The sequence below is a fragment of the Enhydra lutris genome, unplaced genomic scaffold, assembly GCF_002288905.1.
Source record: "Enhydra lutris kenyoni isolate GAN:26980312 unplaced genomic scaffold, ASM228890v2 scaffoldscaffold40, whole genome shotgun sequence".
NCBI classification, from domain to species: domain Eukaryota; kingdom Metazoa; phylum Chordata; class Mammalia; order Carnivora; family Mustelidae; genus Enhydra; species Enhydra lutris.
In genome coordinates this window covers 13,075,419-13,094,875 of record NW_019154124.1, presented here as the reverse complement: position 1 = coordinate 13,094,875, position 19,457 = coordinate 13,075,419, and the positions used below count along the sequence as shown (strand labels likewise).

The window sequence follows — 19,457 nt, the reverse complement described above, 5'->3', positions numbered from 1 at the left end:
AATTATATGTAATATTATTGGACAGAGTCCCTGAATAAGGAGATAAATGTAATCCAGATATCTCTATTCTGACTGCTATTATTCACCTTTACTTTCATTTGTGATATTTTTTCTGGTCTTTAAAATCCACTTTGTTATTCATAATAACATTTCTATTGAGGGATTAACTTCCTTGACCCTGTTTTGTAAATGAAAACTGAATACATGCTAAGCTGGTAAAAGAATCTGTTTCAAATCAATAGCTCTCTGTATCTTCTTTGTTTATCCTACTAAACCATCTCTCTTTGCACTAAGTTTCAATAAAACCAAATGGCAACCGTATGACTGTTAGAAATATTTTGAACATCATTGGAAATCAAAATTTCAACCATCTGAGATGAACACAAAAAAAGCAGATTCTCATAACATTGCTATTGTTGGATACATTTCAAAGCGTATTGTCAGGCACCTGAATTTTGGGACATTTTTCCAATTCTTGAAGGATTTATTTTTATATTTTTGCCTTTAGTTGTTATTCATTTTTAATGCTATGATGTATATTATAACATGTCTATCAAATTTATCATGGCTCAAATTGCAGGGCCTTAGCAATGCTGTTTTTTGCCAAGTGAATGCAGTGGAGAATTTGAAGCCACACAGGCATCTTAAGTTTCATTATAATCCAAAATGCACATTAACCCTTGAACTTCATTTACTTTTTCAAAGGTCAAAGTTGATATCAACTTTTTAAAATTTTTTTATTTTGTTTTAGGGACTTCAAGTCATATTAACATTTTTTAAAATGGTAACTGAATTCCCTCTTAATTCTACAAACATCTTAGATCTTCATTAAACCTCAAAACCTTAATATATAGTTGTTGGGAGATAATTTTTCATGGTTCTTTCACACAGTTCTGCACATCTGATGGAATAGAGGCACTGACTGCCTATTTTGCAGAAAATCCTAAAAGATACTTATACAGTGAAGAGACCTGGAAGGTAGTATCTCTCTCTTAAAAGGCTGGTTTGCAAAAAAAAAAAAAAAAAAAAAAAAAAAGGCTGGTTTGCAGTCCTTGAGAAATATTCTTGCTTGGTACAAAGGGCAGGTATGCTTACTGCCCAATACAATAAACTAACATCTCTCACAAAATGTAATGGCCAGTATGCTTCTGACTAATATAAAATATTCAGGTTCCCTTAACCCAGGGCTCCTCTGCTGTAATGCACCTCATTGCCTGTGTAGGTTGTCACCTGGCCCTTTTCATTCTGCCCACTGGGAATTGGAGCTTGGGGAACTAGCATAAGAAATGCTGATTCTAAGACTATTGTTATTTTTGTGAGTAACAATGTCCTTTATCTCTGATTCAGGAACCATGTAACTTCTGCCAGCATCCATGAAACTATTTTAGTAACTTGTTATAAGTCAGACAAAATCACAGACCATTTACAGTTCTTGACAATATTGGTTATAATTTCTCTGGGTGTTTTAAATGGTGAAAGACTATGGTCAGTGTTCATTTTTAAATATGATTCCCATGATGAAATCTGATGACACTTCATGTATGCAGATCACTGATTTTTCATGAAAGCCAGTAAAAATCTTATAAAAGCTACAGGAATGAGCATAGACTTTCATGCACATGCACATAATGTGTGTTTATTTCTGCTTGGGGTTCAGTATCAGGTAAACTGAGCAAAATTATTATAGTTTAAATTCAGCATTCAGAAGTAATAATAATGTGGTGAGCATAGTAGAACATATAGAGTTGTCTAATCATGTTATACAACTGAAAATAATGTAGCATTGTGTGTTAACTACACTTCAATTAAAAAAAGAAAAATACCATGTAAGTGGACTAAAATATATATGTATATTTTATATATAAATGTATGTGGGAGTTTACTCTATATACCAGCTATTGTTCTAAATGCATTATTTTTATTAACTAATTTATGTAACTCGTATTTGGTTATAATGTATATATTTTCTTTCAAAACAACTGAAGAACCAGTTTTGTATTTTAGGCATAAGATATATGGAAAATGAAGCTTTGTCATTAAAGTTTTTTTAGAAACTAGATTTTATTCATATTTTTGATTAATATTTTTTCTAATATGGCAAAATAAGAGTAATTATTGTATTTGAATTTCCATGGACCAGGTCTCATATACATAAATTTAGGGTTTTTTTTTTAATCTTTTAGATTCAGGATTAAAATTTAAATGCATTTGCAAAGTAAGGCTAGCACTTAAAATAGAGACAATATATAAAAACTCACAGAAGGTTTGGGGATTTTAGATTGAGTTGTTGTTGTTGTTGTTGTTGTTGTTAACTGGAAATTTTAATTGTATCCTTCACTGGTTAGAATGAAATTGAAATATTTGACATTGGTTGACAAACTGTTATGTAGATTTGATTACACACTGTATATCACTCAGGTATCAGTGTACATATTTTCAGAGTAGAGTAAGCATTTTATACTTTGAAGGGTTTATTAGAATGATTTGGATAGTTCCTCTGGGATTTTGGCCGTTGAATTCTAACTACATAGTTAGCAGGTGTTGCCGGTCAAACTGACATGTAGTTTCTTTCCTTTCCCCCCGCTAAAGATTTTATTTATTTATTTAACAGAGAGAGAGAGAGAGAGAGATCACAAGTAGGCAGAGAGGCAGGCAGAGAAGAGAGGGGGAAGCAGGCTCCTCACTGAACAGAGAGCCCGATGTGGGGCTCGATCCCAGGACCCTCATGACCTGAGCCAAAGGCAGAGGCCCAACCCACTGAGCCATCCAGGCACTCCTGACATGTAGTTTCTAATAGTCCTTATTGGTATTCTGCTTCTTTATGCACTTGAACATCTTCAGGAATGCATTTCTACTCATTTCTGAGTGTATGTTGAACATCATATCATAGATTTAACATCCCATAGATTTAATTCTGGGAATATTTTTCTTGGATATGCTCTGTCTCAAGGCAAATAGGCTATGATCAACATTTGACTGTTTTTCTTTGATTTGGTCATGTAGCAATAAAAATCACTCATGTCTATAGTCCATCACAAAACTTCCTTAAGTTCTATTTATATCATATAATTTTTATATATTTCTCTTTACCACATTTTTAGAGTGGTAAAGAAAACAGGATGCAAAATTATAATATCTAGAATTTTGACACTATTTCAGGAGACTGAGAATCTTAAATTTTCTTTTTAGCTTTTATGTATTCAGAGTAGAACATTCTTGGAGATTGTCATAATTACATTCAAATTGAGTGCTACACTTACTAAATATATTGTATTCTCTATACTGTATGCTATATAGATGTGTGTGTATATGTGTGTGTGCCTGTGTATGAATCAAAATATTTTTTAGTTTTGTGTTTGTATATGTGCTGCCGAAGTGAGCACTAGTTTTGTGTTTGAAGTGATACCAAAATTAATATAACTAATTGGTTCTAGATCTTAATATGCCCTTAAAAGAGAGGAACCATTCACATTTAGAAACAAATACAATGATCAGCTAATAACTTGTGTTTTCTTTTTAAATGGATCAAATCCATATTCCCTTTATATCACATGTCATAGTGAGCTGTTTTATAGTAGTAAGGTATCTCCTTACGTAAGTTAGGGTTTGATCAGAGACCAGAACTTGTATGAGTGATGTTAAAAAGGATTTTATTACAGGGATTTGACCTTATACAGTTGTGGAAGATGGTGGAGAATTCTATGGATTTCTGCAATCTATTGCCACTGAGTCAAGTAATGGTCCTGAAGTTGTTGTAAGTCACCAGGACTGGCATTAGGGAAGAAAAGCTCACATGAAGTTGGAAGAGCAAGGACAGACTGAACCCTGTAAGGATAAACTGGGATCCACAAGGACAAACTAGAATCAGTGTCTCTTTCACTACCTCCAACTTTGTTGCGTTGGCTGACTTATAGAAGAATTTGGTGTCTTCTGCTATGGAGCTACACGAGTTCCAGGACCAGGTCTTAGAGAAGCTAACAAATAAGATCAGTAGAAGGTGAAGGAGCTGCAGGCCTAGATGCTACCCCGTGCTAGCAAGGTGGTGGGTCAGCAGATCAGAACAACTTTGAGAACTTTATGGTTGCAATTCAACTTCTGTATTCCACATCTCATGCAGATTTCTTTTATGGTCAATCTTAACTAGTTTATGGGAAAGAGAATTCTAGGAAATGTAGTTCCAGCTTATCTAAGTTGACACAGTACATTTCTGTTACAACTATTAAACAGTTGCTGTATTCGCCTTTTGACTGACAGTGATTTATGCCATGTACCACTTTAATGAAAGAGTAACTATAATTTATAGTCCTCCACACTTGGAAGACTGGAATTTCATGAAAATTCTGATGAACAAAATATAATTTCCCTTTGTAACAAAAATGAGTACAGATTAATATTCAGTACCAATTCTATTAAATCCACCTCTCCTTACATCAAGTATGGGCTTAAACTCTGTTATCTGTCCTTAAAAGGAAGAAACAATTCATATAGAGTTCTCACCCAAGTCATCCCACAGTACAATGAATGGTGTGAGAGCTAAGCAGATGTGGAAATATTCAAATCAAATACACATGATTTCTTATTTTAAGAATAAGATAATAGCTAATGATTGATTAAAAAGTACTAAGGCATTATGCTCTATCATTAATCTCAGTTTAGTTGAGGAGACTGAGAACTCATAGGTCCTAAATAACTTTCTGGAGGGCACACAGCAAATGAAAAATGTTGCCTGAATAATTTTAACCCAGGTCTGACTAAACTTTTAAAGCATCAGATCAATACCTCCATGTTATTTTTATTTTGTTATTATTATTTCATTACTTTTGCTCTATATTTTTTTGTTTATTTATTTAAGTGATGTCTACACCCAACATGGGGCTCAAGCTCATGATCCTGAGATCAATAATTTGTATACTCTTCTGACTGAGGCGACCAGGTGCCTGTATATGTTTTTCTTAAATTCTCTGAGAATATCTTTTCAAATATAAATACCTATCTTTAGAAAAACTAACATTTTTATAAAATATAAATAAATATAAACAGATTTAAAAATTTTAAAGTTCCAAATTTTCATTGTATTCAGAAATTATTTACAAAATTAATAGATGTAATACCTATGCACACATATATCTATTTGTGTGTATATATATTATAATATAGATTATATATTATATGTGAATTATTCTAAATGGCCAAGAAGTCTCCATTTATTAGAAGATATGTTAAGAGAACATTTTATATTATTAACTATACAACAGCATTTAGTACTTTGGACATTAAGTATTACAACCAAAAAATTTTTCACTTTTCATATTAGACAAGGCAGAGGGTAGAAGAGAGGTATATGTGAATGAAATCAAGTATTCCTCTAAAATCTGGATTTCATTTTTATTTCTCCTTCCTCACAGTTATATCTCATGTGATTAAAGATGAAGTTCATCTCCTTGAGTATTAAATTCTATTATAATAAAGCATACATGTTAGAATTAAATATGCCAACTACTTCTATCCACAATAAATCTCTTTAGATTGTAACTCTACCTACTTCGTGTAAATCATGGACTTAGTTGCTTAAAGGCATGAGCTTTAAGTGCTCAACACATTGCATAAAATTGGAAACCGCATACTGTCATTGAAATCAGAATAGGGATTTTTGACTACTTAAATAGTTCTCCTGGCATGGCAAGAAAATATTTAGGTTGATTTCACATAATACTTTACAGTTGTATGCATTCATTTGAATAAAGATGAAGAAAGGTTATGCTAGGTACATACTGTGGACCACTCAAAACCAAATAACTCCAATGAATGGTGCAAATGTGATAATTAGATTGATAGCATAATATAAAAAATTTTAAGCTAAAATGTGGATATCATCAGTTTCGCTGGTCCATATGGAATCTTAAAGTGAAATTGCTTAAAACTCCTTTAAAGAGTGGGAGAAAATTGTCCTGGACAACTTTTGTAATACCTGTATGTTCTATATATAGTTCTAATGTGTTCAGTCTTTTTCTTTTTTTTTTAAGATTTTATTTATTTCACAAAGAGAGAGAGATCATGAGTAGGCAGAGAGGCAAGTAGAGAGAGAAGGGGAGGCAGGCTCCTCGCTGAGCAGAGAGCCCAGTGAGGGGCTTGATCCCAGGGTCCTGGGATCATGACCTGATCCAAAGGCAGAGACTTTCTTTACCCCACTGAGGCACCCAGGCATCCTGTCACTTACTATAAATTTTAAAGATGTTATAGCTTGATTAATATGAATAACCTCACAAACTTAAATAGCAGTGAAATAACGCCAATTTTGTTGTCCTAGTGAATCATTATTTAAAATTCTCTGGGAGTGCCTGGGTGACTTTCTCACTTAAGCTTTGGATTTTTGATTTCGGCTCAGGTCATGGTCTCTTAGAGTCGTGAGATGGAGCCCTGTGACAGGCTCTGCGCTTGGTATGGATCCTGCTTAAGATTCTCTCTCGCCCCTCTGCACCTCCCACCCCTGCTTGCACACACATTTTCTCTCTTTAAAAAAAAAAAAAAAAAAAAAAAACTTCCCTGAAATCAGAATGAAACAAAACATTAAGGTAGGAAGGTCAGTTGGTTTTATTATTCTATCATTCTTAATAGTGAAGGTGAAAACAAAGGTGCATGGGTGGCTTAGTCAGTTGGGCATCAGACTCTTGATTTCAGATTGGGTCATGGTTTCAGGATTGTGAGATTGAGCCCCAAGTCCTGCTGGAGCTCAGCACAGACTCTACTTGAGCTCCTGTCCCTCCCCCCCTTGCAAGTGCACAGTCTCTCTCTCTCTCTCAAATAAGTAAAACAAATCTTAAAAAAAAAAAAAAATTGTGAATGTGAAAATGTCTCCCAAGATGGCAGAACAGCCTACTCACTAAACCATAAGGTGGATGAAATTTCAGGTCAATGTTAGATGACTAAGATTATAATTAGAACACAGTTAAATCTTAGTTTTTATTACATATGCCTCTTTGAAGAAGAGATATCTAACATCCTTTAATGAATACTGAGGTATTAGGAAGACATGATTATGGATGATCTGGTCACAGCTGTGATAGCACAGTGTTACACGAAAAAAAGACCAAACATTATGGCTAAATAAGTATGGAACAGCTTAAATAGAGAGAGGGATGAAGTGAGTGACAGGAACAATCTCATGGATTACTGCTTTGGCACAAAGAGTCTAGTATTCAGCCAGTTTGCCAAATAAATTGACCAGAGAAAAAGAAAGTCAACAGATTAATTTCAGGAATTAAGCTTATTAATGGATTTTCATGCAGAAATGTATCCACCCATCATGATAGGAAAAGGATTCCTTTGCTTTCCCAGATGGTAGATTATACATTAAAATATTTCTACATAAACTACTGAGGGGATAGAGACTTTTTTCTTTTAAGTGAATGTTCGCTGACCTGAGGCAATGCTATACTATACACATTCATTTTGGGTGGATTTTTATTTGAACCAGAACAAGTTGTTTGATTTAATCATGAACTGAATATATTTGAATAGAAATTGTTCATCTTCACAGCCTTCTCTCCTCTTTTCTCTTATTTAGAGTAACATTTCACTACTCCATCCATAATTTAAGAACATGCAAGGAGGTAATTGGAATTGGAGGTAAATTATATTCTTTTGTAGAAAGTATAATTATCAGAAGTTAGTTAAAAACACCTCAGTTCTGTTTTAATTTTCATGCATGGAGCAGTTGTTTTGACAGATGGATGGACTTTATTTTTGTAACCGTCCGGGAAAAGTCTGCGTAACATAGTCTAATCAGTGCTACATATTTGTAATGTTTGTTTTTGAATCACAGTGCATTTGGCTCCTGTATCTTTTTTCTGGGGGTAGACATTTTCTTTCTAATTTATTTTTCCAGGTTGATATCTCTTTGGTGTAATTCCTCTATCAATTTGATCTGAAAGCACTAGAAACCTTTAAAACGTAAGGGCGGATGGTTTGTCACTAGGGATGATGAATCATTGTTCCTCAGGTGTGGCCTTGGGGTTTACTGGTTTATTACTGCCTGTGCTTTTACTTCTAGGCAAAGTTAACAATTTATAATGCTTTGGGCCTGGAATATATTTCAGTAAAATAAGAGGTCAGTATGGTTGCCTGACTCTCGGGAAGCCAACTTGTTGCTAAACTTGTCTGTGTATATCAACTTGAGTTCCAAAAAGGATCAAGGTTTGAAAAATGAATTCATTTTGAACTGATTACATTTTCTTTATTGCGTTGTAAATCCGCCGGTGCTAAGAAAAGCAGTGCAGTAGTTTAATGCCAAAAAGTACATTACATCCTAAGTTTTAAGAATCATCATGGTTCAAGAAAAGGTCAGAATCACTCTTCTGCCTCCCTAGAACAGAAATGTGTGAAGTGTGTTTCCTTTTTCTGCCACGCTTCCTTCTATTTTAGAGGAATGTCCAGGCTGCTTCCAAATAAAATGAATGTCCTGTTTTGGAACATTATAAAAAAAAAAGAAAAAACAACCCTTGGCAGCAACAAGCTAGAGAATGAAGGCAAATGAATGACAGAATTGATACTCTTTTATGTAGATTTTCTGTTTTAAAGAACAATCCTTATTAACAATGCCTCTTTCAAGTTTTTGGTTGTTCTCTGTCCTGTACTTTTATTCACTATTTCTTTGCAGGTGTTTTTTAACCAATTTTGAAAGTATTTTATTCAGTTTCTTTGTTTATTTCAAATGTCTTAACCTACTGTACAACCCAGGAAATTTCTCCCCATTCTATTTGCATCAGCCCTCACTTCAAAATAATATTGAGCTAGCCCCTGGACATGGCAACAATACAACCTGCTCGCCAGCTAGGAGAGTTCATTGTGGAAATGAACGGGATCATTCCAGGCCAGTAGGGTGGGTCTACTCCCTTTGTAGCAGGGATAGACTCTGTTACCAGTATTCTCAGTAGAACCCTTGGCCAGGTTTCAAAGCAATGGTCCCCTGTTTTTTTTCCAGCAGCTCTGTAGAGGGATGGCTATTGTCCTATAGTAATGCTTCTTTGACAGTTAATAGAAAACAAAATTGTGATATTCAGTGTAGTTCAATTCCACAGTTTTCAAGAACCCTGAGTTTTTAATTATTAATTATTGCTAATCAATTGCCCAATCTGTAAGAGATATGAACTCACAAATCCTATCATCTTTGGATTCAGAACACTTGCAGAGATGACATCAGTCTTCATTTGTGTTCACAAGTATAGTGCTCATAAAATATTTCCTCTTTTTGTGGAAAAGTAGGAACTATTCTCAGATTTCTAGGATTTTTGTAGGTATTACTAATGGGATTAGAGAATTTGAATTTATATTCAAAATTACATGCATATCTTTAAAGGCATGGCAGGCAAACCGAAACCCTGTTCTTTTCTAAAATGAACAAGACATCCATCTGGTTCTGCCACTATTATTTATTAGAATATTTGTTTGCTTACCAATATATATGCAGCCAGTTTCTTGGTTTCAACATATGGTGCCGGAACTGGTTATTTATAATCATGACTGCTTTAATATTGAGTCCACAATTAGGGACTGCTGTCTTTATGTAAAAGTAGAGTATGTGGCCACCTACATGTTTCAAAAAAGGGGATGCCGTAAAACATTTTCCTGAAAATGACTTCTTTGCAAATGACTGAATATTCTTTAAAGTACAAATAAATCCTTTGGGTAAGACTAATGAATGCCTCATTTGTAAATGAGTTTATCAGATGTTTTTCACAGCCTTTTTCCTCTGCCTAGTCATTCATGCCCTTGCCTCTTGGGAGGAGAGAAACTGTTAGAGAATGGGGAGTTTGTTGTTGAGAGTCTTGGAAGTTAGGTTTTAAACTGTTTCGTCTCAGATGTAGCTTTAGATATGAGTAAAATCTATATACTCTTCAAGTTAGGGAATTTTTCTTCATAACAACTTGCAAAATTAATTGATTCCAGAGCTTAATTATATATGTTATAATGTTTTACCAGACAAAAGATTCAGGATCAAAGTGGCAAAACAGTAGTAGAAATTAGATGTTTTAGTTACTCTTCTAAACTACTCAGCCTGTGTTAAAGTAATGAAGAATCATAACTAGGAAGTTACAGAATTTACCTTAAATTGGTCTACTTCCCCTTTGGAACAGTGTATTTATGGACATCCCTAGGTTTCATCCCAGAAAAAATCAGGAATGATGGAAAGCAACTATTTAAATTTAAAGAACAATTACTTTGCTCAAGTTTGGTTGTCTCCTCATTTGATGGGGGCATAGAGATAAAATCAAAATTATCAGCTGCAAACCCAGAATATAAATGTCATGTGGAAATGTACTTACATTATTGTAACACCTCAGTTAAACTCTTACTGACCACGAGAAAGCCCAAATGCATTCTGAGCTTTCACTAGAAGAGTCACATGTCACAGAGAGGGAATTTGGAAGTGTGTTATACACTTAGAGCTGCCGGGATGAACTGAATCTTGTATTAGTTTGTCAGCCTTGCTTGCAATATATTCTGCTTTTCATCTTTATCTGCATTTCTAGTTACATATTTGGTTCTTATTTCCAAATGTTTATAGGCAAATACATAAAATTAGTGAGGACAGTCTATGATCAATAACAATATAATTTTCTAAGACGTTTTTATTATTTAGCATGTGAATATACATTTGACTATTTTCAAAATGGATATTATATATTCCATGATGAACTCATACTTTCTACTCATATGTATTCAATTCTTAAGATTTGTTATATGGTTAAGAGACTGTAACATTTTCTTTGAAGCTATTTTGACAGTTTGGGTTTTTCTTTTCATTTTTTTCTTTTTATAATATTGGTATAGATTCATCTGATAAAATATTTTGCAAAAATTGAGTCTTCTCTGCTCTGTATTTTTTGGGCCATAGGATTATCAGTTTATATTTTGACTAGCTGATTTTCCCCCAGATCTTTTACCAATAGGAACAAAAGTCTAAATTTCCTGTTTACAAAAACAATTTCTTTATTTTATTTTATTTTATTTTATTTATTTGGCAGAGATCACAAGTAGGCAGAGAGGCAGGTAGAGAGAAAGGGGGAAGCAGGCTCCCCGCTGAGCAGAGAACGGAATTAGGGGCTCCATCCTGAGCCAAAGGCAGAGACTTAACCCACTGAGCCAGCCAGGTGCCCCCACAAAAACAATTTCTTTAACAGGACCTACATATAGAATAAATAGAAGGAATATAAATAGCTCTGTCCATTTTATTTTTTTTCTTTCCAAATGTTTATTTAAATTCTACCTAGTTAACCACCTATTTTATTTTTAAGTGATCTTTTATTCAGAAAATAAAATGTCAGGGATGTCTCAATGTCTATAAATAATAATAAGATAGGACTAGAATATACTCTTATAACTAACTGTTCTTTACCTGAGGGGTTCATGGCTATTGGGCATGTGATCCACGTATGGGTTCAGGATGTCCATAAACCTCCTGAAAATATTCATTAATTATACCCACTCTACAAAAGATTTTTATACCTATAGACATTTTATACTGTAACATCTTCTCTATCTCATAAGAATATATCCACATTGTCTTTAAGGCCGAAGTGACATTTTTGAGAGGAAAAGCTCTACAGAGCTTACCAACAAGCAGAACTGAAGTTCAAAGTCATCTACCCATCACTGCTGGTTATTAATGATGTTCAAAGTTCATGTTTAATAGAAGGTTGTTTCATCTTTTATTTTTATTTTGTTTTTCTAAAATTAAACTTACAGCTCATTTTTGCAAAGAAATTTCACTAGTGTATTCTTTAAATATCTTTAATTAACCATGTAATTTCCATGTAGTTACTGATTATCTGTACCTTTACTCCACTTTTGTATAAACAGATTGCAAAGAGTTTTAATGAATAATTATGGAAGAGAATATTTTATTGGCCCCCCCGAAGAATAAGAATGTCTGTATTTTAGTTCATTAATATTATAATATTCCATATAAATAATATTATAATAATATAATAATATAAACAAACAATAGAAAAATATGTCTTTTTTTTTAAATGTTGTGAAAAGGACACAAAAGAAATCTGTTCAAGCATGCCTAGCACCCTTGAGGATCTTTCAGTCATGCTGACTGCTAGAACTCACTGGTTTTCCTTTTGTTTTACAGAAAGAATGTGCTAATTTCATCAAGGTGCTTAAGGCTTATAATCAGACTCACTTGTACGCCTGTGGAACGGGGGCTTTTCATCCAATTTGCACCTACGTTGAAATTGGACATCATCCTGAGGTAAAGCTGTTTAAAAAAAAAAAATGGTATTTGTCCGTGACCTCTCCCTATTCAAATGCTTCATTACTAATTTCTTCAGCTCATTTAGCTTCTGGTTTGCTATTCAGTGGGATCTACTTCAAATTCAGATGCTGTTATTAATTTTAATCTGTGAATGTGAAAAGAATGAGACCATCACTCAGCAATAACTATTGAACTGGAGGAAGGAAGGAAAAAAGCATTTGCTTTCGCCCTGGATTACAGAGTCCAATCCATTTTGCATGTGCAGCAGATGTCAGCAGGCTGAATGTGTACTGCTTTCTCCTTTATTTGTATATTGCCAGCTTTCCCCTCCATTTCCATCCTCAGCCAGAAGTGTCTGCCACCCCAGTTGTTTTCTTCTGCCTGGGGATTAGGGAAGCATGCCATATATGTGCATGATGATCTGATCTCATGTTTGACCTAAATTATTCACATTTGTGTTTTTGCTTTATTTCTCTATTCTGAGCTATAATTTTAGCAGTATGGAAAAGAAAAAGAAATGTTTCTTTAATTTGTTGTACATAAAAGATGTTTTAGCAAGGAAATTAAAGTTAGGTAAATTTACGTAAAACTAGAGATATTAGGGAAATATTTAAAGGAAAACTTACAAGTACTGAAAGCAGTTCCATGAATCGGGCATACCAGTAGCCTTCAATCACAAGCTCTTTTAAAATTTTTGGCACAAAATGCCAAGAAGAACAAAAGCATTCATGTGAAAAAAATCATTTGTGACAGAATTTTCTTTCAAATTGGAATTCAGAAATACTCAGCAAATAAAGGATTTGTTCCCCACATATTTCTGAAATCCTAAAGATAAGATGTAATTTATATGTTAGCCACTTCTTTATAGATTATTTCCCTAAATTTTCTTAAGGTATCCCAAAGTAATACAAAAATGTTCTTTCAACTGAAAGGCTTTGAAATCAAAACAGTTTGTGCTGTAACTTCTTTGTATAAGGAGACACCTTAGAGACATGTGGTTTCTAGACTAAACACAATTATTATTACTTTACTGATCATCCTGGAAATATTAAAACACTTCCCCAAGGTCACACCAGTGCCAGCAGTTGTTCCTCTTTGGCCTGTTCCCCCAGTGCATCCTTCTTCCTCTCCCATACAAGTATGTATAGTATACTTGCTGAAATACCCAAGAGTTTTAAGTAAAAATGAACTTTAAGGAAATAAAAGGCAGTTCTAGTTAAATTACTTGTTTCATATTGATGAAATTAGAAATAATTTCCTGCACAAGGTCTAGAAGACTTTGTATGCTTAACTTTTTAGCGCCTTCTGGATAAATCTCTCCCTCTTTGCTTCTTTCTCAGCTATTCCTATGGTTAGGCACCCTCAAAATTAGGCCTGGGGTAATTACCCCATTATTCTGTATTCAGGAGATGCTCTAGACAACTTCTTCCACATCATATTGCACTTTTTTCAGTCTGTCAGGGATCATGCTGTAGAGGGCAATGGAATCAGGAGAGCGGAGCTCCTAACACAGGTTAATAGAAAAGACACCCACTGTGGAGTCACATCTGGCTTCTGACTTGTTCTACAACTTACTAGCTTTGGAGCACTGGAGAAATTCCTTAACTTCTCTGAGACGCTGTCTCATAATATATAAAACAAACTGAAAAGAACCCCTTTGATCTTTAGTGTCCATATATTGTAAATGAGAGGTTGACTCCAACTGCCTTCTGGCCCTCCTAGTAAGAGGATGACCCACTGACATTTTTTGTTAGAGAATCTCAAGAAGTTCTAATCCCATCATTGTTAAACAGTGTCCTTTGCCCCAGAGTGCAGGACTTTTGTCTGACCTCAGTTGGGACTAGGAGCTTGATCTGGAACAAGCTACTTACTTTCTTTGTGTCTCTGTTTATATATGGCTGTTGTGAGAGTTTAATATTGTCTAATTGGTAGCAGGTACTGAAAAAATGTCAATTATCATTTTTAAAATACAAGTCTACATCTCAGACTATTGCTGTCTTTCATGTTAGTAGTTGTCACCTTGTACCTCACTTTATCAGATCTTATAAATTACTGCACTGGGCCGTTATTTTCACCAGGTGATTCTTGCAATTACCTTAATTCCCTTCATTTTAAAATTTGAAGCTTGGATGATCTTGATGGCCATTTAAATTAAAATACCATACATTGTTCTCATATTTTTATCATTTTCCCCCAAATATTGATTTTCTTTATCTTTTTGAAATTGCTATTTAGTAGAATTCTCAGCATATTTCCTTTATAACTCATCAACTATTCATTGCTCCCTTATGGGTGGACAGAGGAAAGGAGAGATACAGGTTTGGGAGCCAGACCATTTACCCAGGAAATGGAGGAGGCTATTTCTTCCATTGAAAGAAAGAAAGAAAGCTTCCCTTCTAATTTTTGAGATAGGATTATTGGGATGCAAATATTTTCCTGAGATTCTGAGACTCAGAGCTTTTGAGAGAGGTCCTCCTTCAGAAACTCAATGATCTTGATTTGCATGGCAGCTATATATTGGGTAATACTGTTCCAGACTCTTTAAGAGGTCAGAGGGTAGATGATTATGCAGTCATCTGGGGGAATTTGGGACAGTCTAGACAGTCAATCTAGGAAATTCTGGAAAAGATATTATCAAGATAGCTTGTCTATACAACATAAAATTTAATTTTCAAGTGCTTAAGTTACCTTAAGAGAGAATCTGTTTTAAATTGATCTGTGCTGGTATTTAAAATCCTGTCCTTGGATTTAGACAGTTATGCTCTTTGTGAAGTTGAGAAGAGACAAGGTGTGCTTCATGCCCTTAGGAAAAGAATGTCAGCAATGGAAAGACTAGAAAAGGAGGATATAACATGGTGAACAGGACTGTTTGTGTTATGAAGTTTGAAAGTTTTACTTACTTAAAAGGATGTGTCTTTACATTTAAAACCTGAACATATCTTTTTAGTTTATAAGTAGCACAAATACTTCACTGCCTCACTAGATACTTGCCTCACACTATATAAAATAATGAAATAGTATCTTTTTTAAACCTCTGCCCTGCCTTTACATATTACAAATAATTTTCTCACACACAAATAAAACATTTTGCTTTTCATTTTTTTTTACATTTTTTACTTTAGCGACATTTTAATATTGTTTTCTCTTTGCAGTGTTCTTTCTTTCTTTCTTTCTTTTTTTTTTTTTTTAAGATTTTATTTATTTATCTGACAGAGATTACAAGTAGTCAAGAGAGGTAGGCAGGGAGAGAGGAGGAAGCAGGCTCTCTGCAGAGCAGAGAGCCTGATGTGGGGTTCGATCCCAGGACTCTGGGATCATGACCTGAGCCGAAAGCAGAGGCTTTAACCCACTGAGCCACCCAGGCGCCCCAACAGTGTTCTTTCTTTAAAATAACTCATTATCTTATGTTGAGTTCCCTAAATTGTTGAAACTCATTCTTAGAAAATGATACTATGGACTTATCATTTCAGATGACTGAAAGCCACAGAAGTAAGACATCATTTTTGAAGCAAATCAAGATTCCCTTTATCATTCAATAGCCACAGATCTTGTAGGAGGAAATTAACAATTCCTTTAAATAATGATAGTTTGCAAAAAAATAAAAAAAATTTTAAAAAGAGAAAACCCATGCTTAGTCTTCCAGTTATGGCAATAGACCTTAATTTAGCCTCCTAGCATTTTTAATAGCAATATTTACACTCCTGAATACTGTATTCTGAAATCTACTCTTTCCATATAGTGAATGTCTTCTGAACACACACAGTATGTCATTGATTACCATATTAAACACATTTTCTGTTTCCTGTGGTACAATTGGGAACTGGTAGACCTATTAATTAACTCCAGTTCTATAAGATGTGTGTCAATCAATTCTTGGTTATCTGCCAATGGTACTTGACACTGCAGATAACTGCTAGTGAGGTCACATACTTAATACACATGTGTGTGTTTATCATAAAAATGTACGCGGAGTTCATGGAAGGAATGATTCCAAGCAAGAGTACAAATGAGTTTTGAGTTTAAGCTCTCAGCATCCATGCCATTCAAGTGAAAAGTGTAAGTCATCCTTACGAGACAGAATATTCCCAAATGGCTTATAGTATATGGCATTTCCCCTTCAAATTTACATCTGTTAATAAAAAAAAAAATGTATGAATTTAGGAGGAGTATAGCTTTTCAAAAAGTCTCTGGATGTTTTCTCAAATTCCAAATGGGCCTTTTCTATATACTGGACAGGAAATCTAAAGAAAGATGGACCCAGATGAGAGCTGGAAAATATTAACTCTATAAATACTCTCCTAATGTCATGATCTCAATTTATGATTGAACCAAAGGGACATTAAGAAATGCAGTGAAGCTTAATGGCTATCTCCAAGGTTATTTCTACAGTGACAACCAATATATCTAGATATACAATAAAATGTTTTGTCTGGTTCTTCCCTTCCACCAACAATATGTCTTTGCTTTTATGCAAAATTTTGAATCATATGCTCTTAGTTACAGTCTCCAAGGCCAGAATGTTATCTAAGTGGTAGTTAGCACTCTTTTGACTATTTACACATCTAATCTAACCTTTTATAATTGAGTTATCTCTCTCAAGGCATTATGCTATTTACCCCAACAGAGCCCAAGTTTATCTTTAAGAGAAAATACTAAAGTTGAGAAATGTAGCTATATTGGTTAAACCTTGAGGAGTTACTTTTGGGCAGGTTACATCTTTCCATCTTTCTTAGGTCATACATTGGAGTCTGCATTTACTTTATAGTTGACTAACCAAGGCGGGAAAAGTCAGGATTCCTTGGAGATTTCTTCTTGGGTACTCATTATTTCCATCAGAGGCAGCTTGTTCATTATTTGCCCTATTAACTGAGCAAAATGTGGTTAGAACCAGTCTATAATGGTTTCTAGGTTTGTCCTTCCTAATCTTCCAGTGCTTGAATCACGTTGGAAGGTAGACCTGTATAAGTTACCATCCTAAATAAGCAATGCCGCCATTTATATTGCAAATTACATTTTAAAATGCTCTGATGTTTGTATTTGAGGAAAAGCATCCTAGTTTATAGATTCTGAGTGTATTTAACAGCTCAGTAGTATATTTTTCATGAGCTATTAACATTCTAAACTCTAAATATTAGCACTAAGACAGTTTTTCAAAAGTAATAGAACTAGTAGCTAAGTGAGGTGGTAGGCAGAACTAAGTTATGATTAGAAACAAGACTAGAAAAGAAAAAAAAGAATTCACAAATGATACAAAAAAGAAAGAGTAAGAGAGTGCCAGAAATCCCCCACCACTGTATTTAAAATATTCAAATCACCATTTTATTTTTTGACTTGTTTGCTCTAAATATTTGATATGAAAATACCTAGTTATGATATTAATATTCTTTTACCTTCTACTACTTATTTTGTTCAGGTGTAAAAGGTGTTTTTCCTTTTCTTCCCCTGACAATATTTCACTACATTTTAGTCCTAAGAACTGTGCCAGATAAAAATGGAAATGTTAGCATTCAGTTCTTAATTTGTAGGGTATTTAGTTTCATGTTTTATCAGATCTGGTTCACCTATTGCCAGAAAAATAATTTGGACAAGATTAAACAGTTTTCTAAAGGCCACCCATATTGATGCCATGATATCATTATCAATTACTTATTAAAGGTCTTTATTATATATCGTACTTAATTTCTGAATGGCGTCTTCATTCACAGTATAGATATAGGGACTGATGCATATACAGCATATTAATCAAAATATTTTTCTTCTCATGAACTTTCAATAGGTACTTTGGATCAAAGACCTTATATATACTGGACCTACCCTATCACTGGAGGTGTATAGTACCCAAGTTACTCTTTCCCCTTTTTATGTCATTTTTTTACTGATTCCTCTGCATTCATTCCTCATGTAATCTATTTCATGAGGAAATTTCTATCCATAAAAATTTTAATTTGTTACCGTTATTACATTTTACAGGAAACACACAGAGTAGTAGTACTAAACCCCATTGTCTGCTCACCGCCTTGGTCCATTTTTTTCTTCTGTTCCATTCTCCTTCTTCCACTATGATCCTTTGAACTCTGGTTGTATGTTTTTCCTTCTTTATCTCTTTGCCTTCCTGTCTGTATTATTTTCTTTGTACCAAGCTTTAAGATAGTGTAAATACAGTTTGGATATATAAGAGAGAAATGTGTTAGTTTGATGTATTTGAAACTTAGGAAAAATAGCAGAATAGACTTAAGTGAATTTCCACAGATCAGAATATATTTGCCTTCTTTTGCAGTGTGTTTCAAATGGGCATCAGCAAGTTATCTTGTAGATTTGTTGCAGATGACTCAATTTGATGATAATCTGAAAAAATAATATAAGTACATTCTAAATTATTTGGATAACTACCACATAATCATGTAAAACCTTAAAATTATAGTTTTTTTGTTTGCTTGAGGATTATGATCATGTGAGTGCCAAGAACACTCCTTCAATTTTCTTGGGCTAATGAGAAAGAAACAAAGGTTGACTTGATATGCAAATGACATATTCCTGCCAAGAATAGGCCAAGGTAAAGTCAAAGTGGGCTGTGTGAAGGAAGTTTTGCTATGGTTGAAATAGAGAAAAGTGGTTAGAAAATTAAATCATTCCAGAGCACAGAGGAGAGTTGAACTACTAACCCCAAAGACTATAGCTTCTGGACACTAGAACCATGTTCATATTGTAAGAAAGTATTTACTTTTTAGAACACATAGTATCATTACCATACTGTGTTACTGTTGCTAATTTTAATTGTATTTGTTTTCTAGTTTTATTGGTACTGAATTTTAATCATGAAGAACATATAATTCTATAAATTTACTTACTGTTAGAAAATATATGATGGAAGATAACTTTGACAGCCCACTAAGAATAAACCTTGTGGTAGGTTTTAAGCAGATAGCATTCCCTGTTCTCTTTGTTCACATCTGAGGACACTCTACTTGCCCTAGTGTAATGTCCCTGGTCTCGGGCTCCTTGTGGTTCTCAGCTGCTCCAGACATAACACATGTGGTCAATTTGGATGGGATGAGAGCTGGGAAGTAGAAATAACAAAGGCTGGTGATGAGAATCAGCGTGAGGTGATCAGAATAGCACTGAGGTGAAAAGGAAAGACATAATGAGAAAAGCAGAACTTCTGGAATAACAGTTTTATTTATTAAATAGATTTGAA

At 34.1% G+C, this 19,457-nt stretch overlaps 1 protein-coding gene across 1 annotated transcript in view; it reads left to right on the top strand.

Moving 5' to 3' along the window:
* Positions 1–19,457, top strand: part of LOC111155269 (semaphorin 3A) — a 204,151-nt gene that overhangs the window by 66,156 nt on the left and 118,538 nt on the right. Inside the window, exon 4 of the mRNA XM_022515394.1 lies at positions 12,140–12,259. Coding sequence (XP_022371102.1) covers positions 12,140–12,259 — 120 coding nt within the window. The remainder of the gene's footprint in view (positions 1–12,139; positions 12,260–19,457) is intronic.